This window comes from Carassius gibelio, chromosome A7, assembly GCF_023724105.1.
Source record: "Carassius gibelio isolate Cgi1373 ecotype wild population from Czech Republic chromosome A7, carGib1.2-hapl.c, whole genome shotgun sequence".
Classification (NCBI taxonomy): domain Eukaryota; kingdom Metazoa; phylum Chordata; class Actinopteri; order Cypriniformes; family Cyprinidae; genus Carassius; species Carassius gibelio.
The window spans coordinates 26,225,329-26,252,172 of NC_068377.1; the positions used below are offsets into that span (position 1 = coordinate 26,225,329).

The 26,844-nt window shown below is 38.8% G+C and overlaps 2 protein-coding genes across 4 annotated transcripts in view; one reads left to right on the forward strand and one right to left on the reverse strand.

Moving 5' to 3' along the window:
* Window positions 1-4,330, forward strand: part of LOC128016968 (SAFB-like transcription modulator) — a 16,627-nt gene extending 12,297 nt beyond the window's left edge. For both annotated transcript variants that reach the window (XM_052601981.1, XM_052601982.1), the window contains exons 18-20: window positions 1,362-1,497; window positions 1,587-1,747; window positions 3,558-4,330. In XM_052601981.1, the coding sequence (XP_052457941.1) occupies window positions 1,362-1,497; window positions 1,587-1,747; window positions 3,558-3,654 (394 nt within the window). In that variant the 3' untranslated portion in view covers window positions 3,655-4,330. The remainder of the gene's footprint in view (window positions 1-1,361; window positions 1,498-1,586; window positions 1,748-3,557) is intronic.
* LOC128016969 (ubiquitin carboxyl-terminal hydrolase MINDY-2) overlaps window positions 4,187-26,844 on the reverse strand; it is a 27,457-nt gene continuing 4,799 nt past the window's right edge. The window contains exons 3-9 of one of the 2 annotated variants that reach the window (XM_052601983.1): window positions 23,239-23,303; window positions 18,653-18,811; window positions 17,980-18,082; window positions 15,754-15,896; window positions 15,075-15,248; window positions 12,356-12,547; window positions 4,187-11,778 (exon numbers count right to left, since the gene is read on the reverse strand). In XM_052601983.1, the coding sequence (XP_052457943.1) occupies window positions 11,614-11,778; window positions 12,356-12,547; window positions 15,075-15,248; window positions 15,754-15,896; window positions 17,980-18,082; window positions 18,653-18,811; window positions 23,239-23,303 (1,001 nt within the window). In that variant the 3' untranslated portion in view covers window positions 4,187-11,613. The remainder of the gene's footprint in view (window positions 11,779-12,355; window positions 12,548-15,074; window positions 15,249-15,753; window positions 15,897-17,979; window positions 18,083-18,652; window positions 18,812-23,238; window positions 23,304-26,844) is intronic. The other variant, XM_052601984.1, reaches the window with a different exon arrangement.

Consider the following 26,844-nt stretch of genomic DNA (forward strand, 5'->3'; position numbering starts at 1 on the left):
GAACATGCGCGATCACAAAACGAAGATGATAAAAGCGGCCGTTTGTTTGCATGCTTTGTTATATTCAAAAATTCAAAAGCATCAATGTTTTAAGTGATACATTGATCATATTGATTTAATTTATCAGGATTCAAAATTAATCACACATAAATACACTTACTTATATTTTATTTATTTTTAACGCTAATGAAAATAGCCTGCTTATTCAGTCGAGTCTGTTTGAATGAATGATAATATCTATTTTTTTATAAAAGCTCCCAAACAAAAAACATTATTATATTTTTTTTATGATAGGCAACGTGAGCTAAACTCTTGAGACGAGGCTTGTGACAGATAATATAAGTTACTAAATACACGATTGTGACAGAGAATAAGAAGCTGACGTCTGATTTCTTCAAGCGGTCATATTTACCATGTTTACTATGGTAACATGGTTAGCGTGCATATCTTTTACATCGCTTATAAATATTTCTGCCTTGTTTACGTGATTATAATCCACATTGGATCTAGTTATTTCAAACACTCGACGCTGAATGAAAGTGAGTTTTGAGTTTGACTTATTTAAAAAAGTGTTTAATGCTGGTAACATTTTATGTCGTCTCGTTTCGTGAGTTTAGCTCCATATCATCAAAATATCTTATGTTATCTTTCTGAAATGATCCGCAGCGCAGACTCTATTTTTATAAAAGCTCCCGAAAAAAATAATTATTATATTTTGATGATATGCAACGTGGGGCTAAACTCACGAAACGAGACGACAGATAAAATGTTACTTAATAAAAACACAATTGTGATAGAGAATAAGCTGACGTCTGATTTATCCAAGCGGTCATATTTACCATGTTTACTATGGTAACGTTAATGTTAAGCGTACATAGTCTTTTACATCGCTTATAAATCGCTTATAAATATTTCTGCCTTGTTTAGTGATTATAATCCACATCGGATCGAGTTATTTCAAACAGTTGCTGCTAACTAAGAGTGAGTTTTGAGCTCAACTTATTTTAAAAAGTCTTTAATACTGGTGTTAAAGCTGTTATCTTTCTGAAATGATCCGCAGCGCAAACGCTCTCTAGACATGGAGAAACCCCGCCTTTGTTCCTAACCCCTCCTCTAGCCCCAGCTGGGCTTTCGTCGGGCCAAAAAACCCTGGTCGTTGGTCCCGAGGAAGCCCCGGCGAGGCACGATCAAGCCCCGGAAGTGACGTGTGCGACCTGCATGTACTCTTCCCTCAGGCCTGATTAAAATGATTGGCCACCAATTGAATAGCCCTGGTCTAGAACGCTATCAAAGACTAATGCTTCAGGCCTGGCTCTCCTCTAGCAGCTGGTAATCAGTGATTTCTGATGACTGTATTACAGAGCAGCACGGATGCGTACAGAACGTCCAGGCAGAGAGGGTCCCGGACCTGTCTTGAGAGGGGTGCCCACAGCTAGCCGTGGCAGAACCAGCTTCAACAGCCGAGACAGTGGCAGACCTGTGGTCATAGGGGAGCAGGTAGTACATAACATGTACATAACATGCCTCTGACACGTTCTTCATGTTCCAAGATATAACATTTTAACCCCATATATCCTTCCTTTTAGCAACACTTTGGCAGTGGCAGACAGGTGGTGGTGGAGCGGCATGGACGTGATCAGGGCCCCAGGAAAGAATGGCACGGGGCAGCGGGCTCACAAAGCGGAGGATTCACAGATAGCCACCGAATGGGGGACAGTCGACCCGGCATGATGGCACCACACTCCAGGTTTGTTTTGATCATGCATATACAGAATGCATTTGAGCTGCACTATTAATTAAGATTACAATCCCGATTCAAACTTCCGTGCTAATCAATCTTATGATTCAGCTAAGGTTATTTTTTACCAGTATCAGTCTGCAGAGCAGTTCACTGCCCAGGTTAATGAATGAGTGGGTCAGCTGTCAGGCTTACGATGTGAACTTGCATTCATTTAACATGGGCAGTGACTGCTCATGATATGCTGACAATTGCGATGTGAAACATGCACTAAACCAAAGACTAGGGACTTTGGAAAAACCTTTGATGGTATGATCATCATGCATGCAAGTTCTGTGTTCATACTGCCTTTGCTCCAGAGAGTGCAGCTGCGGAGTTTGTTAAATATGAAACAGCTTCACAAACAGTCTTTTCAACCACATTACAGGGCTCCAGACCCATTCTTCCCACTGGTCGCTTTTTTTGTGACTAACTTTCTCTGTTGGTCACAAGAGCTTATGATTTGGTCGCAATATATATTTAAAAAAATGTATTACAACAGAACGTTTAGATACAATGACTAGCTTACAAAACTTTTATTAACAAAAACTAATAAGATGAGGCATGACATAAAGCACATGCTGTATTATATACAGACTAATAAATTACAGAACGTTTGGCAAACACAGAGGAATCAAATAAAAAAAGGGAGCATACATATCGAGGTGAACTCAAAAGATCAGCTTTTCAAGATTAAATGAAAAGTAAAACTAAACTTGGTGTTGGTGACGGTGCTAGCATGCTTTTTTCTCACAAGAATACCAACATGTTCACCTTCTCTGGTTTAAGAAGTAGTCTTTTACTTTAGCTCGAAAACCATCCATTGTTTCTTCTGTATTCCATTATTTTGCTGCACGCACCTTCGCACAAATTCTGACTTTGCAAGTATTAAACCAGACTCTACACTCGAAGCACTGCACAGTTCAAACGAGTAGTGCAGTTTTGTTATTTGTTTCGTCCACTGTTTCATGTTTCTCATAAAAACAGAGACTGACTGGATGCACTGTTAACGAAATTGCCGGTGCATTCATTATAAATATAATTATATAAAGATTTTGCACCAGTGCGACCTCTTTAAAAATAAAATGTAAAATAAAAAAGGGCGACTATTTGGTTGTAGTCTGCAGCCTTGTTATTTTGGTGTACAAACATTTGAATAATGGAAGTAGTGGGATAAGAAGTCGTAGCATTCAAAATCGAGTAAATCACCTTTTGAAATTGACGCGTATTTTATCAGTTTTGCTATGCCAAGAGGTGGTGACCAGGCACTGTTTAAAAATAACGGATCATTAGTTATAGATTTGTTGACAAATGCTCGTCCAATAACAAAACAACTCTTCATGAATAAATAATTGACTCAAAGTTAGTTTTCTTAATTCTTTTGTTCAAATTAATAATTGTTTTAAGTGGACCGAAGCACTGAACATTTTGTTAGTCTCTACTAAATGGAATGTTTTGTTTAGTTCTCTTTAATCATGATCTTTCAGTTTATCAGGACTCCTGCGGTTCTAGCATGCATATATGAATCTGAATGAGTACATTTTTGACTGTGCAAGGTTTCTGGTGTCAGTCGCCTCCACTTATAGACACTGCTTTGTGGCCCAAATAGTTTTATCATTTACTGCACCTTGTTAGTTTGCTATTTATTTACTCATGGTGGTTAATGAATCGGGAGTCTTGCACATTTACAGGAACATTTATTAAATAACATTCTTACACCTTTCATTAACATGTTGACTTTTGCCTGTGTGTTGATTTGTCTGATTGTTTCTTTCTGCAGTCATTCCTCCTCTGGTATGAACAGAATTGTGCAGATCACTAATGTTCCCATGGCCGGTGGCAGCGGAGGATTCAAGCCCTTCAAAGGAAGGTTCTAGTATCGGACTCTGCAGTGAAAAATATAAATACTTTTTTTTTTTTTAACTTCTGATGCTTTTAATTGGCTGAACCTTATAGCCATTAGATTATTGTAAAGATCCAATTTGGTTGATTTTGTTGACTTTATAAAAGGCTTTAGATGTAGGTTTTTTGTTTTGTTTCCTGAACTGTTCTCTGGTGACCTGTAAACAACAATTGTGCACATACATTCTCCTGTTTTCCTGACGTTCTATAGGTGCAAATGTACAGCTTATTTCTTAACCAGTGTTTGTTTAGATGGCTTTGTTTCAGATACTCTCATACCCTTTGGGCAGACTACTGTGTGTAGCACTAGACAAACCTGTAATTCCTTTAACATTTCAACATGTGACTTTTTTTTTTGATGATTTTACAAGTAAATTAAATTATGTGGATTATGACCATATCTGTATAGTTTGCTTCTGTATCTGTAGCCGTGTCTGCCCACAGTCTGTGGAAGAAAAACTTTAACGAAGTTGAAGACTGAATGAAAATCAGAAGAATCACACAGACTCACGAACCAGATTTCCTTTATTCAGACATATCGTCCCTTGTCTAAGGCATTTATTACAGAAAAGTTGTCCATCTACTTTTGACACTATTGGGCTACATAAATGTTTTTTGGTCATTAATAAACCTTACACGCAACAAAAGGTTGACCCTTCTAAGTATCCAGATTTTTTTCTTCTGTTTGCTAAGTTAAAATGTTTTGTGTAAATATACACATATAAAGGATATAAAATAGAAATTGTAATGGGACTGTTTCATAAAATGATTTCGAAGTACATGTTGTATTCAGCTGTTAAACATGCATCACAACGGCATTTCCATTATGGACTGACCCAGTAAAATTGACAAGATAAACGCACCAGGAGAAAACTTTCCCTTTCCCATTATTGACAGAAAGCATGTGTGGCATTTCAATATCAGTTGAAATTAATATCATCACCCTCTGTAATGCCCTGTCATCATGGATCAACTTTTTTGCTTTCAATCCCATATCGCTTGATGGCACTAAGATATGAAAACATCAAATTATATGCATGAGAAATCTTGCAAACATTTCATGTACATCTGGAAGGGCAAGGAACACAGCATCTAAATGGCAGCATTTAGGGTGGAAATCAACCATTAGAAAGGTATTTGTATTCAGTTCTTTAAGCTCCAAAAGTACAAGCCTTATTGCAAAAAATGATTTTATGAATCCGGTTCGGCTGTAATTTTGTATAAAAAGAGGTATATTTCTCATCTAGTGCATTCCATGTAACAGTGCATAAAGAACTAAAATGGTCTAGGACCTATAATGGAGCTTCAGTGGGTGCCGCACACCAATGGCCAACTAAGCAGACAAGGCCTTCGAACATTTAGTGATATTACTTTTAAGGTTAAAAATAGCATTAGTTAAATATATTAAACAGTTTCAAGCCATTTCCCATCTATTTACTCTTTAAAATGGACTTCCTATTTTCTTCATGGAGATTGAACCCACAAATCCTTTCTATAAATATGACATATAAGTATGTATACCAGTAACACATTCTTGTGACAATTTACACATCTGCAGTTAATAAGATCACTTTCGAAGCAAATGGTTAAAGCTGAAGCACATTACAGAAGAAAAACGTTATTGGCAATCAATACAAATAACAAGCTAATGCACAGCGGGTACATGTTGTGTGTGCTGGAGAAGTCTGTTGCACATTGTCCTTAATCACTCCTTTATCAGACATGACACTGATCAAAAACACCTTGGAATGCCCATATTTAACCTTACCTGCAAGTGTATCAGTTGAGGAAGTGTTTGAATCAGAACATAAGTGTTAGCTTGTTTACAGAATGAAAAGTCTGTTTTCCCAAGTTTGATGAAGATGGATGATTTTATCTTATATCCAATTTCACCCCACCAATCTCAGTAGAAACCCTTCAAAGCATTTCTCTCCCAACTCTATACTGACAAGCTTGTGCTTCCTACAGTTTAACACCAGTTGCAGAGGTGAAAGAAGATTACTGATATTTATGAAAGTGAATCTATACCTAGTTTGTGTAGTATGAAACCATAACATTATAGTGTACCTTCAGGAATGATAAGAACATGACAAATACAGACTAAAACGTACCGTTTTGCACTTTCTGGTTTAACACTATTAAGATGACAACTAATTAATCTCGGGCAAGAACAACTTAAAATATATACTATTTCTCTTAAAAGCCCAATTGGGGTTGAAATGGTAGTTAGAACTATAAAGTTTAAAGGGCTGTTCATATAAAGGATAACTATAAAGTTTTCCTAAGCGATCTTAATTATATAGGGTATTTCACAAATGATGAAATATCATTGGAATACTTTCAGACAGATGTTTTTTTTTTTCAGATGATAAACAATGAAAACTTTAAAAAGCTTGAGCGTTTAAAGCAGCAGATGACAGAAATGCAGCACATGGTTTTAATCTGTTGGTGTGGACCAGTTGTTCCCAATCCTGGTCCATGGAGAACCCCCAACACTGCACGTCTTTGGTGTCTCTCTTATCTGACGCACACATTTTGAGGTCTTGGAGCAGGGGTGTCAAACTCAACTCCCGGAGGTCTGGTGCCCTGCAGAGTTTAGATTCAATCCTAATTAACCACCCCGAACCAATTAATCAAGTCCTTCAGGCAAATTTGAAAACTACATTGTATGTGTGTTGGAGCAGGGTTGGAACAAAACTCTGCAGGGCTCCGGCACTCCAGGAATTGAGTTCAACACCCCTGTCTTGGATTCTTCACTGTTATGAGCTGATAAGTTGAACAGGTGTGTTTGAATAGGAAGACATCTACAATGTGCAGTTATGGGGGTTCTCCAGGACAAGGATTGGGAACCACTGGACTATAGACAGTCAGATTGAATTTAATTTAACAGGGATGAAAATCAGGCTATGAGTGATAGGCTTAAGTTATTTTAAAATTGCACGCATTATACAAAAGTTCTAGAATGTGTAATTTTCATTGATTTTTTTTTTGTCTAACATTACATGAAGAACAGAGCCCTCAGAAAATGTCCAGTTTACAAGTGGCATTAAGAATTCTCTTTAATCATCTTGTGTTCGAGATCGAACTATGGTAAGGGCATCCGCCCATGAACTCTGCAGAAGCATCCAATTGCACCAAGTCTGGCAAGACACCCCGAAGCGCGCAGCCAATGCCAGGTAAGGCCCCACTCCTGAGAGCATATGGGCTGCACGCATCACTAATCTCCAGTTATTATTAGCTTCCCGCGGCCTCTCTGCTGGGCAGTTTTGCTGACTTCACTACAGTCAACAGGAGGAATATCTATTCCTGATCAGCTTCCGCCAGGCATGATAGAACGTTAGTTTTGTTGCGATTTCTTTTTCTTGGTTGCAAGCCACTCATGCTCGCTACCTCGATTTTCCACAGGCTGCCCACCTGTGTTTGCGCTTTCACATCTCCAGTGGAAAATACAAAACTATCCGCTCCTGGTTACCCTTTCGAGCTTGCAGTCACATGCATGCCCTGCCGCCTGCAGTTCCTTCATCACCGCAAGTATACCCATCCTTTCTGAATTGTGTGCACGGGGTTAAAGCATGCGGAAGAAGCGCTTCCACTACTGGAAAACTTCAGCCATTGCCTCGCTCCACCAAGGGGACTTCCTTAAACTCGATGTGAAGCATGGCTTCGCGGGTCTTGAAGTTAAGGATATGTCAGCGTGTTGTATGGGATACCCTCCCACCATTGATTGCAAGACATCCTAACCCCTTTCAGGGAGGTCTAATGGCACCCCCGATGCCAGTCCTCCCTAAAAAGATGCACCTTTTCCAGCTTCTGTCTTCCAGGCCTTGTACAAGGTGTCTGCTCTCTCTGTACAAGCACTTAATGTTTCCCTCTCCTCTACAAGGCGGAGCTATTGGAGGATAGGAGCAAACATTTGGAGAAGGGCTCACCATCACCCTACGCTGTGGCAGGAGATTGTGACAATGAATGATCTGGTCCTGCGAATGTCCCTGTCCGTTGTGGGGGAACGAGGCCTCTGGCTAAATCTCTCTGGTCTGCCCAGCAGCGAGAAAAGACGAATACCTGGTGCTCCGGTGGAACCTGGCCAGGTTCTTTTAGGCTCTGCTGTTGCTGTCATGCAACAACGGTGTGATGATAATGGGGTGTTTAAGCTGTGATGCCTAGGAAAGCTATACTCCGCAGAAGCCCCCAGCTCAGCCCCCTCAAATCTTTGCCACAGGACGGGCATATCATAACACCGCCAAACCCAAGGCTTGCAACAGGCCACCTAGCCAGCAGCTGAAACAGCCAGTGAAGCCCTGGGGTAAGACATCTTACGCTGCAGCTGCAGCTAAGAAGCCCATCAACTCTACGTCTTCAGATGGCAACAGAAAGTGGCCTACCTGATGTTCAGCTCCAGGGGCTTTTCAGTACCAGTTTAACCATTTGCAGTTGGGCGACCAGCCCATTGGACACAAGTTAGAGTAGTTCTTCTCCATTGTACAAGAAGAGAAAGTTCTCAACCTGAGGGCCCCTTTTTCCTCATTCGGGTGCCAACCCGCAGTGGTTTAACATGGACATGGAAATAAAATAAAATAAAAGGAAATAACATTTTTGAATTTTAACCCACAACGTTTTCTCTTGTGCAATAAAACAAAATGATTGGTTCACATGGATTGATCTGAAAGATGCCTTTTTTCCACATGAGCATTTATCCTCCACACAGGAAGTTTCTTAGTTTCGCCTACCAAGGCATATGTTACAAATTCACAGTCATTTGGGCTCGCACTCAATCCCTGTGTTTTGTGTTTGTCTGTGTGCAGAGGCGGGTTTGGAGCCACTAAGAATAGCGGAGCTCAAAATCCTGACATATATAGATGATTGGCTGATTTTAGCCAATTCTCAAAAGAGAGTGATGCAGAACATGGCCTGTGTGCTTGCTCACATCACAGTGAAGGTGAAGGTAAACAAGAGCAATTTCACTCCAGCTCAAAGTTATTTTTCTGGGGCTTGAACTGAGTTTAGTACAATAAGCACACATCTCTCACAAGAACGCATTCTCTAACAAATTAATTTCCTCTTACACTTCAGGCAGGGAGCGACAGTGCGATATCACACATATCTCAAACTGCAGGGTTTGTGGCCGAGCAGACTACGTTCAGCGCGCACAAATTATTTAGAGCTTTTGACCATATGGAAAGTTCTGAATTATTTTCTGCCTCACCTGCAGGGGCATCATGTTCACGTACGCTGCGATCAGGGACCTGTCCATGTCTCTCCCATAGGTGGATCTCAAACACAAAATGATGAAAGGGAACAATAGGTTACTGTTGTAACCCCGGTTCTCTGAAACATTGAGTGGAGAGATCCACCAGCTTTGCCCCACTTGCCGCACAAGAACTGAATATACTTATTGGAGATTAGTGATGCGTGCAGCCCATGTATGCTCTCAGGTAAGGGGGTGGTACCTTACCTGGCATTGGCTGCGCGCTTCTGTCTGTCTAGCCAGACTTGGTACAACTGGATGTTTCTGCAGAGGTTAGGGGCGGATGTCCTTCCCATAGGTTGATCTCTCCACTCAATGTTTTAGAGAACCGGTGTTATGACAGTAACCTATTGTTTTATGGAACGCTTTAAAAATTAAACATGGCTCTACTTCAATGTGAACCAGTTAGAGCCATTGAAAGGGGTTGCGACACCTTTGATCTCACCGCAATGTAATCATATGGTTCATGTAGTTACTGGCGCTAAGAATCTGTTTTAATGTGTTTAGGTGGAACCGATAGTTGCCAGGGGAGGGGTTCCTTCTATAGCGTAGACTACATTAGAATTTAACTTGTTAATATCTAACGAAGAACATAAACTAACTCAGTCACAAAATGCAGTCCTTTAATCAAATTACCAGTGAATGTGCTTGGTACACACTGAAATGCATGGGGTTTAGCGCTGGAAATATTATGTTTGGAACTTCCACATTCCCTGCTTCCAATGGGAGTCTATAAGAGTGTCGCAACTGTCTTTTTCTGGTGCAAACTAGCCTTAACAAAGTGGCCTATTTTAAATAAAACCCTGTGTTTCAGATTTAACACAATTTGAATCTATATCTGTTACCAAGTAAGCTAACACACATCAAACTGTTTGCAAGACACTCATGGATATGTTCCTTCTGTGAAGGCCTGTGCGGTTTTCCGTCTATGGTAAGGTCTACAGATTGTCTCAGTCTTGTCTCTCCTATTTTTGTCAGTATAAAAGATACTGTAAATATTGTAAGGCTTTTTATATACAGAGAGTATTGGCAACTGAGGGACCAAATGTCAAATGAACAGCTCCAGCCCATGACTAGCATAAACGGCATCTTCTGTGCTCGCATGTAACGTCAACCACCAGGAAAACTGATGACTTCACCATCTTAAAGCTCATCTACATGCAGGAGTTGTTCATTCTTGCATTGTGAGAGCAGAACAACAGGTAAAATAGCCCAACTTTAGCGTTTCCCTGAGCCTAAACCTCAGTACACTGCTCAGTTCAAGGCATTTAGCTGGAATGTTTGGATAGAAAAGACCTTGTCTCTTAGTAGGCAGCACTGGAACAGAATGGGCTTAAGTAATCATTTCCTACCTTACATCCATATAGCATATATGAGTATGTACAATGTACATGAAAGAGTGTGAAAATTACAGCTAGACCTAGTGATAAGCCGATATATCGGTCAGCTCGTCTATTCGGCCAGTGTCCATTTTCAGACTATCACCATAGGGCGATAACAGTGTAGCTTGCCCGATTAACAGAAGTGCTAAATTTCCTCTTGCTATTACTTTCAAGAACTGGCCAACCTGCTCTTCATATTTCAATATCAACATCGGCCCTTTGTAAAAACCGATTTCATTTGCGGAAAACAAACCATTATGAACAAAGATAAGATTTCTTTACAAGAACCATTCGTTTTTTTGGGCAATTAACACTGTAGTTCACGGAGCAATGCCAAATTTCATGGTAACGATCCTAATCATTTTATAAGTCAAATATGAACCAAACTTTTAAAGGTAAAAGTTGACCATGAATTTAATATAATCTACTGATCTTGATATTTTAAAGCTATTTACATTAATGGTAGTGTCAGTTGTTCACTGATATTAACAGTTAATGTCCTATTTGCAAACATTCTTTTGTAGACACATTTAAATAACAAACTGGATTTTATACTGCCTAATAAGGAAACCCTTTTTAAAAGCATTTGTTTCATCAAGATCTCACCGTCTTAAATTGAGGTCACTTCTCCTACAATATCAACAATGAAAAATTTGGCATCAAACTGCCAGGCAAAGAACTATGATGGCCTACATCATGTCCTGAGACATAACCTTTGCCAAATGACTTCTTGGCTTGCTACCTTTTCATGTGAACGGCCATTCATTAAAAGATCTCAGGTATCCTTCAGTTAAATAAAAGAAACTGACCAATACAACAAATTTACATATGCATATGTAGGGGCAACCTGGTAGAAAATAGCTTATAAACAACAGCAAATAACGGAAATTCACAAAAAAGAAAACGCTTTGTATAATGAAAAAAAGTAGTGCCATGGGGGGGGGGTCTTTTTGACTACTGCTATGTGTGCATTACCTTGTTTTACTAAAAACAACAACAAAAAAACTTCCTGGTGAACCCACACAAAGTAGTGCACTGAAGTGGTTTTCCTGCTGAGAACATTTGGCCAGCTCTACGAAAGATGTAGTGATAGTCCTTGTAGTGACACCCCTCTCTTCTTGTCTGCATCTTCAGAACTCTGAGGGTTAAAGTCAGGCACAAGTGGCTTGAGAATGGCAAGTCCTCTCCGTCTATCACACTTCATCTCTGTCGTCTAATCTTTCTCCACCTCAGGCTGGGAGATGCATTGCAGAGCCACTGGAATTAAACTGCTGCCCATTTCAAACTCCACGTAGAGGCCAGTGCTGTTACAACAAGATGCATTTGTCTTTGTCCTTGGCTTCCTTCTTGGGTTTGCGTTCCCCCGTTAAAGGCTGTTTTCCAGGGCTTGGAGAAGCCATGGCTCCCCCCGCTGAGGCTCCAGCAGCTGCTACTTTATCCACCTGGTCGGCATCCACTGCTGGTTGTTGTCCCTGACAGGAGAGGAACAAATTAACCTCTTATTTTAACTGTTTAAAGTAGGCATGAAATGAAATACATGCTATTGTTCTTACTGTAAATAATTCACCCATGCGTATGTTTAAAAAAACGTAAAAAAATGAAAATGGCAGAATTTGATCTTCCTTTGAAATGAAAAAACTTTTGTCTGGTATGCCAAACTTTTCCAATCCTTCAGTTCACTTAAACCCTGCCCCTTTGTTACAATCGACTGCAAGCTTGCAATCAGATCCGCCTTCATCCAATCAACAATTGATCTGTAGAACAACTTCCCTGCCATTCAAATTTTTTTTTTTTTTCAAATAATCTGCTTCACTCAGATGTATGTTACTGTATGGAAGAACAGATCTGTCAATTCATCGCAAATTTACGTTCATGGTTTGCTAGGTGTTATTTATCCTCCTAAACAACTAAAGCAACAGCCTTCCAGCCGCCTCCAAGTCTGGATCGCCATGGCATTAATGTGATGTTATGTCAGATTGAATGTGTAATTGTGGAAAATGGCCCATATATGATAAATGATCTTAAGTATATGTTTGTTTATCAACTCACCTGTGCCTGCGCAGCCGCCGCCGCTGCTGCCTGTGCCTGTTCCTGCTCCTGATAGTACTGTGAAGCTCTGCGGTCCTCCTCCTCCTGCAGCTTCTTGGCCAGCTCTAGATCACTGATGCCTTCTGGGATCTGTTCCCAACCCAGGTCTGAGGCCTGCTGTTCCTGCTGCAGAGACAGCGCCATCAAGTAGTCCTACACATACAAAGGGGAAAATTAAAATGGTCAACATCTATGCAGTTCTTATGCTGTTGAGAATATTATATATATGATGGTATAAGGCAATTATATATAGACTACTTCTATATTACCTTGATATATTATATTATATAAATTACTATACGATCACCTTTGATCAATTGATTGCTTCCTTGCTGAATCAGTATTAATTAAAAACAAAATACTTAAATTGTATTCTTTATTTGTATTATATTTATCAGTATAGATATAAAATCCTCAATGAATGAAAAAAGTGCAGCCTAAACTCATTTTTTTTTTGTTCCATGAAACATAAATCATATTCCTTTGTGGGTGAATTATTTCTTTCTATAGAGGATTATATTAAAGCTTAGCCTGAATCCTTACAGTAGTTAAGGAGCTTACATAATACTTTATGCAAAAAAAGAACATGGTACATAATGAATATCCAGAAAGTTTGCCTGTGAATTGATAATTTAGTTTGCTAACTGAGCCCATGACACAACACTACAACGACTGTTTTAGAGTAAAGTCTGACTTTTAGAGCACGGTCATCTCGAAGCCCTTCACTTATACAGACACTTCATTATTAAACACTCAATACAAGAGCAGAAGAGAGAGACAAAGGATCTGTGTCACGTGAGACACTTCTGTGTCTTCAGGCATGAAAGCATCCCAAAGGTACAGGGGGAGGGTTACACAGAGCTTTTAACATCAATAATTGAGGAAATCTTCCTGTGGGCAACGGAGCAGAATTAGTGCTGCAGGACAGCAGTGAGCTACAAAGCCCGATATAGATCAACTGCACTTTCACAGAGACTGGCTGTGTCTCAACAGGATGTCAACATTCACGGCTCACTGTAATATCAGTCTCTAGAGCTCGGCGTTACCTGAGGGTCACTGGGATTCTGTGAAATGAAACGACTTAGTCACTCAATTTGGTAAACAGGGTATATTTCTTAAAGATGGGGTTGTGTGATTACTTTAATACCACAGTTTAAATATCAGGAACTTAAATGTCTAATGATCTTGTTATCCAGAAGCATAGGAACAATTTAAAGGCTTTGGAGATTGGATCTTTGAATACTAATTTTTAAAAGTGATTTTATCCGCAGGGGGGAACTTCATGCTACTTTTTAAGAGAGGTACCTAGAAAAGACCCCAAACATTTTATTGTATTCCAAATTCTCCCTCTGTAATGACTTCTTAATGGCATCAAGGCAGCAGCGTTTGTGAAAATTCATTGAAACTTAAAGCTGCGGTAGGTAACTTTTGACGCTCTAGCGGTTAATAAACAGAACTGCTTGCGTCTTGCGGAAGAACATCGTAGCCGGAACTACTTCTCTCTGTTTATGTCTATGAAGAATCACAAAGGTACTGGGTTACTCTGCCGCGGTACCCCCGAAGCAATCTAAAATAGTCTGAATATAAACACTTATTATAGGTGCAGCCTAGTGATTCAGGACAAGCTAAAAACACGGTTTGGAAAATGGATTCATGGTGTACTCGCCATGAATGGTGTAAAAAAATATATTTTTACAAAAGTTACCTACTGCAGCTTTAATTCAGTTATAGTTGTTAGTAATTTGAACATTTGAGTGGATATCGATACATATGCAGATGAACTGGATACAGAATTTATTGGTAAACTATGTCATTTTAAGGAATTGTCAGCAGTTGCATTTAAACAATTGCATAATTTTGTTGACAACTTCTTTTAGCTGCATTTTTATTTATTTTTTGCAGACAGATGCTGCATTGATTTGACCACTGACCACTGACCACAGCAATATTGTGAAATATTTTTACAGTTTAAAATAACTATTTTCTATTTGAATATATTTTAAAATGTAATCGTATAAGTCCACTTTTCCAGATCGTTTAGATTCGGTGCTTACTCTTACAATGTAGTACGTCTTTACTGTCACTTTTGATCAATTTAATGTATGTTTACTGAATGAGAGTATTAATTTATGTAAAACAAATCTTCCTGACCCCAAACTTTTGAATGGTAGTGTATATACATGGCTGCTACTGGCCAAATGGGTGCCCTTAGCAGAATTGTATTGGCAAAGATACACTGGCTTCATCTTGAGATGTTTTAACTTTTTCTTTTCTCAGCGTCCAACAATTGGTCAGCTGCAAACATAAGGTGAGGGGCGGGCGCAGATGCGGGAATGGCACATCACGTGTGCTTAAGACTACTGCCTACACTGTAAAATGCATTTTAAAAAATGTAATATATATATCTATATTATATACAGATATACATATATATAACAAAAAAAATGTAAAAAAACCCTTAGCAATTGGGATGGTTCCCTATGCAAACTGCATACTCTGTGTATAGAAAGCAGTGGTACTGTAGATATTAATTAAATTACAGTCCAATTTTACTTTAACTTTAATCATAAAGGACCCAGGTAAATGTTCTTTTACAGACGTCACCCTGAGAAACAACTATCATACTCTGTGTTTATAACTGAATGACACCGAGCACTCCTGAGAAGTTACTAGTCCTGACCTGATCGATCTGGTCTTGCTGACCACGGTACACAGTTTCCGGGTCAGAGGGTGGCCTCAGATGAAACTCTGAGTCGCAGAAGTTTCCATCTCCGTCGACATTATGCAGACTTTCCCAGACCACCTTCTCCTCAGTGAGAAACCCCTGATCCGTCACCAGCAGGTACAGCTGGGCCTGAGGAACACAAAGAGAGCATTTATAAAAACATGCAGCAATCTCACAGCGCTCGTCCATCAATCTTTCAACACCCCCAGACCGAGCAAGAGTGGTGTCATGTTCTGAAGTGTGTACACGAGGATCATGCAAGAGTTTTATCTGTGGGTGAAGTGTGTCCTGCTGTTACACAACAGCTCCACTTCCACCAGATCACAGACATTTACATTTACAGCCTCCCAGATAAGACTAATATCAGTTTACTTGCATGTGTTTTTTATCAGACCTTGAGCTTTCCAATATGTAAAATCATGGTAATCAGAAATAGCAATAAATCTCCAATATCTATAGTCTTCTGAAGTAGAATTTTAAAGTTCTCTTTTTAGCCACTGGGGGGCGCCAACATACAGCATCCCTCTACAGACAAGTGAACCAAATTAACTCTGCTATGAGAGCGCTTATTCACAGCAGCACAGAGCCATCTTTCATCATCCAACATCTCAAATACACTTAAATTTCAACATGCCTTAAATTTGGTCATGGTGCTGAAGTGATTGTTCCTGAAGAAGACACACAGTTCTCCCTCTTCTACAGTAGAAGTGAGCTCACACAGGCCGTGGTATGTTAGCTGAGTCGCTGTGCTGTTCAGAAACTGCTCTGCCACAAAACCTGGGAAAGAAAGAGCCAGTGTGAAGGGTCTCTGAAATACACAATACAATACAGACACACATTTTTGAACCTTAATATCTGCCCTAGCTCTCCGTGGTGCATTACAATGTAAGCTTTGTAAAAAAAAGTCAAGTTTGATCTTTGAGTTTGATCTTTTCTATGAACCATTGATTCAGTCCACAAAATTGTTCTGAATGATTCATTTACGATGGTAGTCCACTAGGGCTGCACGTTTTCAAGTTTTTCATTAACCGTTAACCGAGGCCCTTAGCGGTTAATAATCGGTTAACCATAGTGTGCGCCAGGGTTTCCGTTGTCCGGTAATTTCCAGACATTGGCCAAAAAAAAAAAAAAAATGTCCGACAAAATTTAATCTCACCGGTCAAACTGTCCTATTAAAACTACCTAATAATCCCGCCCACTAACACAATCTGTATTTGAGAATAAGCCTAAAATGTATAAAGCAAATATACACCGACCTTTGGCTATGTTATAAAGGAACAGGCTCTAGTAATGGTTATGTAACTTTCCGTGTTTCGGCGAAGGTAACAAGCAGGCTCCGCGGCCGCCTCGCTAAGGCTATGACTATGATCATGTTTGACAGGTACAATATTTGAAAATCGATAATTATTTTTTTTAATTACATTTATATCTGAATTTATGTCAACCTATAGACTTTCAAATATCAAAATGTCATGAATTAATATGTATTTGTGTACAAAATGACATATAAACATATTTTCCTATTATATTTTGCCTGGAAACGCTTCCAACAAGGCGTCAGTTCTATTTCTAGCATGCACGCGTCGAGCCGCGCCTGAGCCGCGCGTCTCACGCAGGCAGTCGGCAAGCTCTAACCTGTTAACATGGGAGCCGAATTAAAAACAGACACGCCACGCAGCTGAGATGCTTTCGCTCATCGCCACGCATCCAGTGAGTCCTGACCGGCCTAATGATGCCCGGGTGTTGGCTGTTGAGATTACAACAACGAGGTTGTACTTGAAGTATATCTAAGCACTGTATTGCAATACTTGCATTTTGCCCCGTCACTCTCAATTTTAAAGTGCTCCAACGCTGTACTTTTTTTTGCCCGCTTCATATTAGAAAAATGACTTCTTCTTGTGGACATTACAAATGTCTGGGAGCGCTCTGGCGGTCTCTGGTGGTGCAAAAATGTATTACAACTAAATTCAATGCACGCCATTGACGTCACTTAACCGAGCAAAATGTTTCACTCGGTTACGCAATTTTTAACGGTTAATCGGTTAACCGGTTAACCATGGACACCCCTATAGTCCACTGGAGGTAGAGATTATCAGTGGATACTGATTGAATGTCAGTCTCTCTCACACAAAGCTATCATGCTATCATGACTCAAGAAGACTTGCAACATTTTGTATGAGGCACATGGATTAATTTAATCATACTTATATTTTGTCTTTTTTTCGAGGTGTTAAAGTCTCCACCCCACTTAAATTTCTCCAGACAGAAGAATGGAAGTCATACAGGTTTGGAAAAACATAAGGGTGAAAAAATGTTTGGGTGAACTAATCCTTTAAACACACACTGTCTGAAACTTTATGACATACAAAAATCACACAGCCTGCCAGAGACAAACTCACCAGCTGGTACAGGGACAGAGCGAGTGGCTGTCAATCAGCCCGAGAGAGAGAAAAGACAGAAACAGACACAAAAAGGGTGCATTCTAAAAGACGCTTTCAGAAGGAGCAAAAAAAAAAGATGGCGAGGGAGATATATTTAGACACAAATGCAGTGAGAGAGGGAGAGAACATTTCAGACGAGCTAAAAACTGCGAAAAGAAGGAGGGTGTTTAATGACTCTTTTGACACAATCTGAGTTGTTTATTTGCATGATGCAATGGGGAAAACATTATTCAGAACATGCATTCATATTCACAAGGCATTAATACATCTAAATGCACAGAAGCCTGGCAAAGAGTGAACTCTAAATGTTCTAAGAAAGTGAATTATGCTACGTATGAGCACTTGCCTTCTGGAAGAAGCAGTCTGCATGAATGTATGAAAGGAAATGGAGAAGAGCGATAAGAACAGTGAATACCCACCTTCCCCAGCCAGCTCGCTGTTGTCTGACTGTTTACAGCTGATTATCTTCTCTACCAACTGGTTATAGCTGCAGTTTCCCACTGCCTTGACTATATCAGCCATCTACAGACAGTGTGATAAAAATAAGAAAGTCAATATGTTGGTCAAAATATGCATGAACATTAACTTCCATATGGGTGATTTTTGTAGAAGGGGTGAAATGTTAATGTGTAAATCTATGTATTAATTTGTATATTACTTAATCGATTTTTAACTTGATACGGCATTGTGAATCCATGGCGATCATAAAAAATAATGACTGGCAAACTCTATTAAACTGAAAAAAAGTATTGAGGACTGTAGCCCAATGATGATACTAAGCAATTATTTCCAATAAATTTGAGAAATTAGTGTGTATATATATATATATATATATATATATATATATATATATATGTATACTTATCATTAGTATTAAATTATTAATCAATGTAATGTTAAATGTTTCTTTTTTTTTTTTTTTTTACTAAAGCCACTTAGTGCACAGTGCACATCATGTATTTGTGAAACTCTGTAGGTTATACCACTGTAGAGTGTAGATTTTGAAAATAAAGCACACAAATGTCATCATGTGGTGACATCACGTTTCAGTGGAATTAGCGTTTTTAGAAGGATGTGGACCAGGATGCTGACCTGTGGGTCAACCAGCCATCCATGGTAGAGTGGGATATCCAGCAGGTCAAAGACAATGCACTCGGGTGTGTATTCGAATACCCGCACACCTGTGAACTTAACGTTTACATCCAGACCTGTCTGCAGTTTATGCAGCACTGCCATAGCATCACTCATATTCTAGAGAAAGAGAGAGCAAAGGAATACAAGAAAATAAGGGAACAGTAGCAATTTTTTCCAAAACAACACATGCACACATTTCTGTAAAATGTGACACCCAATTGTCTTTCTGCTCTGAGCAGGAAAAATCTCATAACTCTAGAACAGCGACTAAACAGCTCTAAACACCAGAGTTCATCACCTTTACTTCCTGTCTTTCAGTTTTGACCATGAAGACCCTCCACTGCTCTCAAAAAAGCACAGCTGCAGACTCCAGACCCTATGATAATAGTAATCTGTCCGGCTCTCACTTTTAAGTGCTCACAGTATGACCATCTGTTATTATCGCACAAAATGAGAGTGTGTGGACAGTTGTTGGGATTAGAGCTTGTAACACGAATCGACCATGTAACAACAACATTATATATCATAAATCATTAATCCCAGGAAACCAGTGAGATTATCTTTGCCCTTTTGTAGGAGATTTCTCTATCACTCTTTCTGCCCTGGCCATTTTCCGTTGGCACAGGGGATTTCCTAGCACTTTCACTTAATTCAATCCCAATCACTTCTATCTAGAATTCTGGATTTAGTTTGGATTTAAAAAAAAGGTATTTAATTTGGATAAAAAGTATAAAATTATATATAATTCTATATATAATTCTATATAGGAAAGTTCTAGTTCTGAATGGGCAATACAGTATTCAGAGTTATTTTAGTATTGTTTATTTGTATACTATTATAGTACTTAATAGTCTTTTGAATTAGCTTTTTATATCTTCAGTTTTCATTAAAGCTTGAAGCTTTAGTAATTTTATGTGCCACTGTATTTATTTATTTAGGTTTTTTATTTATTTAGCTACACTATACATTAAATACTTTTAGTATTTCAGTTTTAGTTTAAGTCATTGTATTATTTCAACTATTTTTTATTATTATTTAGTTACCTTAAGAAAATTTCCAAATTATCATTGTGTTGCACTGAAATTCCAAATCCGTATCCAGTATTTTAACTTATTTTAAATGTATTTATCCAGTATCAGGTCAACTTATTTGGAGGGAAATTCCAAATGTAAAATGTAAAAAAAAAGGTATATTTATATTTAACTTGATTTCAGCTTTAAGTAAGTAAAAACCATTTTAATAGTTGTAGTTAACAATAACACTCATGAGTTCCAGACAATTGTTTTTTATTTTTGTTTAAAGCAATAAGGCAGTTAAGTCCATCCTTAATTGTGAATATAACCAAAGGGGTTGCAAAGGGGGCAGCTTCTTCTGTTACTTTATTCATGACAAGACAACCATATTCTGACATTGAGTGAGCACAGCCTTCATCTCATCTTAACTCTGCTCAGAATAACACAGGTCATCATTCCGCAGGTCAATACCACGTTTCCAAAACAACACCATGCACCTTCAGAAAACTGCTGAGTGATGAGTCCCTGCTCTGCTGGAACACAGGCTGGATGAATCAGTGTGGCACAGGCTGACCCGATGGCCAGTGGGTGGATGAGAGCATGTAGAACTGGCACCAGGGTCGGGTGAGCGTTAGAGGTTTGAAAGATCAGATAAGACTGGTTCCACCCCCACCCACACCCTGCCTGTGTGTGGCCCGGCTCTGTCCCTGTGCCCCTGCCAGCGTTTCTGAACCACTCCACTGCCCTGACCCACTTTCTCCAGCTCTATTATACTTGCTCTAGTACTGTGATACTCACTGAGATGCCTATAAAAGCATTCATCGAAAACATCTGTTAGACTGGAAAACATCTGATAAACAGTCAAACCTGAGTGATGTTATTGTGCACTGTAAACACATTAAGATCAACACACCGACAGAACACAGGCCCCACAAAGTTCTTCCGGACCTTGGTGTGTGTGTGTGTGTGTGTGTGTGTCTCTAACTCTCTCCCAGTGCCAAAAAAGCGCTTCACTAACAGTCACAGAGCCTGGCTGAAGACAGTCAGCTGACCTACAGTGTAGAGGGACAGCATTATTCAAGCATGAATGAAGCTCAGCTAAACTTGAAACCGTCAAAAAAAAAAGTAAACAAAAAACAAAAAAAAAGTTAAGCCACATTAATAAAACCAATAAAGCTCATACAGAAGAGAAAGAAGAGGAGGAAATGAGCATGAATCCAGCCTCCACATACTACAATAAACAAGAGCACACATTGGGGAACATCAGAAGCACTGCTATCTTAAACCTCACTTTCTCAATCACACATACAAAAATAGACTCGACTTTGAACCGCTTGGGAGTTAGAATAGATTATAATGGCAATTAAAAGACTCTTACATTAGCAATATTATATTACATAAACTATAATAAACTATTAGCAATATATTTTACTGGGGGAATATAACAAACCTTAAATAATATAGTTAAAAATCTTTACTTTACTGTCATTTATACATCATTGCTAAATAAAATTATTATATATATATATATAAAAAAAAAAAAAACCTGACCATAAACTTTTGAACGTTGTGTATGTTTTTTCCCCTAGACTGAAGTGGTTAGAACAACTTACAGCAGTGATTTAAATTATATTTCTTTTTTGCATTACAGCAATAAAATTTTCACATTTTATTAATGATAAATTAATGTGACAGTGCAAAAATGTCTTATTGTAAAAATGATTATTAGTAAAATATAACACTGTTTCTACAGGTTTTATGAAGGTAAATTAAAGACTTAAAGTAAGAACAATTTAAGTAACACATTGTGTTGTAGTAGTTTTCATTCCTAATTGGCATTAGGGCTGAAACGATTAGTCGACATATATATATATATACACACACACAATGTAAACAATAGAAAATGTCAACAAATATTTTTGTTGTCTAATAGTTGCTTTGAGGTGATTTGGAGTATAAACACAGCCGAACCAGATACTGCTGAGAATGGTGTTTAGATTAATATGTAAATATATACTGTATACTTTCTTCTTAGTAACAAGTAAACACACAACTAAAATAAAAGAGGTGAGAAAACTTTTGATCATAGCGATGAGGATTTGTTTGAACCAGCTCTGCAATTCGAATCTCCAGTCACGCCTCGTTTATTTATATAGCCTGATTGATTAAAAGCAAGCAGCTTTACAGTATTTAATAAAAAAAAAAAAAAAAATAGTGTCAGTGTCGCTTTTGATAAAAAAAAATTACAACTTGATTTTCTTTTTGGTTTGCACAGATTAAAGCTTGATCTAGCATGACTGTTTGCATCATCCACTGGAATGCCACTCTCTCGTGAACGTGCATACGAGTCCAGTTAGTGGACGCTAGAGATCACGGTTTATAAAGTTATAAATATGGATATTTTCCTTACATAACCGCATCAGTTCACTTCAGAAGGCATTTATTAACCACCCAGATTTGTGAGGATTTCTTTTTATGATGGATGGATGCACTTTATTGGAAATCTCAACAGCCATTCACTGCCATTAGAAGAGACAGTAAATGTTTTTAATATAACTCTGATTGTATTCGTCTGAAAGAAGAAAGTTATTTACACCTAGAATGGCTTGAGGGTGAGCAAACCATGGTGTAATTTTCATTTTTGTATGAACTACCCCTTTAAGGATGTTTAGATATTTGTATTGGAAAACAAAAATACGCGGGAAGATTTCATGCTATGACTTTATGAATTTAAGACTTTCTGCTCTAATTTAAGACCTCTTTTAGGCATTTTTAAGACCAGCAGAAACCCTGATATGTTTTTTTTTACCCTGTTGATTTGGGGGTGAAATTTGTACCCAGTTTTGTTGTGGATAGGTTTTGTGGGGTACACTGTACTGGTATATATTCTACACAGGCTAATAAGGAGAAGGCTTAAACATCACTTCATTGGTCCCTGTCATGCATCCCTACACACCATGTGAGAAGAAATGAGGCATCTCTTTGACCTAACATGTCAAAGTCTGTAGAGCGCACAACTCTATGAGAGGCTCATACTCTCTTTCAGTGCAACACAATGACATTTACTCCTGCCATTATATAAACAGTTGGATCCAAACTGGAATGGACCAGTTCTCACAGTTCCTTTAATTCAATGGCAATTCCATGCTTTCTTGTCCTCATTTCCTGTTGTGATGGATGGGTGCTGTTCTGGATGACTAGCACAACTTGTTTCCTAAAGGCACTGTAATGCCACAGAGAATAAGTGGCTGCTTGATGACAAAGAACCAAGCCATGCACACTAGTCACTACAAGAACAAAAGGATGTTTTAAGAAGAGCTGTGAGAAAGATATCTGTCTGAGTGTCTACATGTGTCATGGCTAATGTTTTCTCCTCTGTCCGAGCCTCAGGCCTCACCTTTCTCTTCTGATTCTCAGTGTTAATACTACACCATCCCACAAACACACAGAGAGCTATGGAAACAAACTGGCTATCTATCTTCAATAGACTCCTGTTCTGTGAGTCACGAGTAAAGCTGCTGTTGCTTTTACCTGTTCATAGTTCAGCCGCTGAGCCTCCGAGATCTCTTTTGGCTTTGCGTCAAGGATATAGTCTCCTGATGTGAAGGAGCAAAAGAAAGAAAGAAAAAGGAGGGTTAGGGAAAACATCTGAGAGACAGTGCACTTACGAAAAACACATGCTCCCAGGTGACACCAGTCTACTCTTCACCTCGTTGTAATTAACAAACTGTCTACACATGCCAGTAAACCAAAAGCAGTAGATATTTACATCCCCGATCTTTCTGTATTTACAGCTTTAGCGGAAATGTCAGTCAATACGGTGACTGGAGCCTACCTGCTTTAGTAGAAGTTTTTATGTCGTTGAGCTACAGTCTTCATCTTTCTTTCCAAATACATGAAACAATTGTGTAATTAAATATTCAAACAGAGGTCATTTAAAGACTGATTAACATTTATATATGCCAGAGAAAGCCGAGCTACAATTGCATTTCGTAGAATTGTTAGTCTGTAGCTATGCATGTATGTTTCAGAGTGACGCAAGGCACGGTGTTCTTTTATTTTAGTAGTATTAAATTGTCTTGTCACGGTCATTCTGTTTGTGCTGTGGAAGCTTCGGTCACCAAAACTAATTCCTTGTATTTGTAAAAGCTCTTTCGGATTCTGATTTTAAATCACAATTTTATCAGAAAAATTGCATTTCAATGTTCCCCCAAATCATGCAGCATTCTAAGAAACTAAACTCAAAACAAGAAGTTTGAGAATTCTGTTCAATATTTAGTTTGACCTCTATGCAAGTTTACCATTGTCTTCCTTTTATTGTCCTGTCCAAACTAAATCTCCTGCAGATCTGTGAAAGGGGGCTGGAGCAGAGACGGGGCATCGATGACAGCTGGCAGACATGAGAATATCTGACCCTGGGTTTTGCTCGAATACTGAACCACCTGTCATCCGCCTCATTAACATTCTGAACACACATGCAGCTCTAGGTACAGGAGCAATGCTCCATTAAATCAAGGCCAAATCACAGTAAATAAACCACTCCATTACAGAACAGTCTATTGCTATTGATTCCCACATACCGGTCACCTTTCAAAGCTTTCCAGTGACTTGTCATTGTACTAATAATTTAGTGACACTGAAATACATATTTACACCTGCCATAGTTCAAAACAAAGGAGTTTAGAATGCCGGAGGAAGCCTAGATGTTTCTGCTCTGACAAAACACAAACGTGTGAGAGAAGCGTGAAGCTCGGCGGTTTTCTTTTCAGCCCACTCCCTCAGACTCCCGCTTCCTCTGATTGGTGCCAAGAATGCAGCCCAGCAGAGGCAGGTTCATTTCGGACACTTCACTTATTTCTGCTCTGCAAAAACCCTTCATCTCTCTTTCAGTTCCTCTCCAGCTGATCTCTTCCTCGGTCAAACTCTTTTGTCTCTCCCATTCTTATCAGAAACTCTTAAAAAAGATTCTAAAATTGCTCGCCCTGCTTTACAAACTTCTTTTTTGCGTACTCACTTTATTACATCAAAATGTAAAGGAATAGTTCAAACAAAAATAAAAGATTCTGTCATCCTCATCGACTAATGTCGCTCCAAACCAGTTTGAATTTATGGACTTTTAAAGAGCAGGTCATATGGGTTTTTTAAAAAAAACATTTTTTTTTTTTTGCAGTTTGTAACGTAGCTATACTTCAGTGTATAAATGGTCTGCAAAGTGCATGATAAATAAGGATATTGTCTCTCAAAAGTCGACTCTGATCTGCCTTAACAAGTCGTCATATTTTCTAATCTTCTGCCTGTTACCTATATACATCACAAGGTAACACATTTGCATAATCCCAGCCTGCCCTCCAAATACGAACACTCTGACCTGCCCACAAACACTTCCGCTAGTTAGTGTTTACAACAGGTCGAGAAGACGCTGTGTTTTCAGTGTTTGCATTGGGCATTCTATCACAGTTCCAACATGCACCTCAAATAAATAAATACTAATAATGAATGCAATAAAACTGCTGTCTCATCACGTAAAGTACCACATGCAAAGTTTAAACGTACCACTGAGAAACGTCCTGATCTAGTCGATCTTGCAATGGAGTTTTTTGGTTGAGCATCTCCATCTGTATCATCCTTGGACTTGTAATAGGTAATGTCGATAACATTTTTTGTAAACTTATAGCATCTTTGTTTACAAGCAACCCTCCAGAGCAAAATTTTTTTTATGGAAATAGGTGTTTTGTTTTAGACATGTATTGTATACAAAAAGACTAATTACAACAGACTTGGCCAGCTGACCAATCAGAGCAGAGTAGGGCTTATGGAAGGGAGGGGTTTACAGACCTTACGTTCAGAACTGCTTTGCACGAATCATTTAGAAATCATTGAAAAATTATTCTAATATTAAATGTACATTCTGAGAAAACTACAATGTTTTCTGACCTTAGATGCATTTAAACCTGTTGTAGGGGACTCCAACACAATATTAGGACACTTTCAAATATAATTTGACCTGCTCTTTAATATAAAATGACTTTGATTTGGGTCTGTTTGTGTCACAAAGTTAACATTAGAAGACTTGGAATATAACACACAAGTAAGATAACAACTTTTATGACACTTTTATGGCGATTGTCCAATATGTTTTGAATCTGGAAAGTCTCAGTCTCCATTCATAGTAATTGCATGAAAAAAGAGCAACCAATGCAATTCTTTAAAAATGCTTCTTATGGGTTCAGAACAATAAAGATTTAGGATTTTAAGACAAAACAAAACTTCACCAGGTCTTACAATTTATCCAGGCAACCAAAAACACTGAATGACACAAATCAGTCATTAGGCTCAAATTGTTTTGATGCTCATTAAATATATTAAACTTCAGTATTACTTTATTGCATCAAACTTTGATTAGGCCTTTATTGTGAAAGAACTGCTTGGGTTACTTGGATCCATATTAAAGCATTCCACAGTGACTGAAATGCACGTCTTGATCAACTCAGGAAAACTGTGCAGTTGCCAAGAGTTTGTTCATGGGCCACTGACTTTGCCTGGAAATGAAACACTAAAAGTGCTGTAAAGTATAGCAGAGAGACAGAGCTAGATAGATGCTGTCTAATGGAGTTAAACAGCTTATTGCACCTAGGGAAGAGAAAAGCAATTTCCAGATGCCTGTGTAGCTAACCATGGATGTCTCATAGAGCATAAGTGAGCAAATGTGAATATACGCTTCTGAATAAATGCAGCTCAAAGCTATGATGGGAGAAACATTCAGAAGGTCAAACGAGCAACAATAAATGTAAAATGTGCCCAGCTGGCACACTCTTCATCTGTCACGGTTTTTATCTAGGGGATTTCGGTGTCCTATATGTCAGGCATGCTTTAGATCACATGGACGGACATCCTTACAAACAGCTCAGCAATAAGAGGAGTACTTCACAGTGGTCTCCAGGCAGACAGCTGGGAATGGGGTGTGTTGAATGGCCTCAAGCATGTTCAGTGTAGTCAAGTTTTCCAGGCCAAACCGAGTTACTGCAACTACAGGAGGTAATGTTTCCCACCTGAAGCTGCTGTACTCTTGTCACTTCTATCTTATTACACTTTATGCCCTCCCAGTTTATTGCATGTTCAGTCAGGAATGGGGCTGAA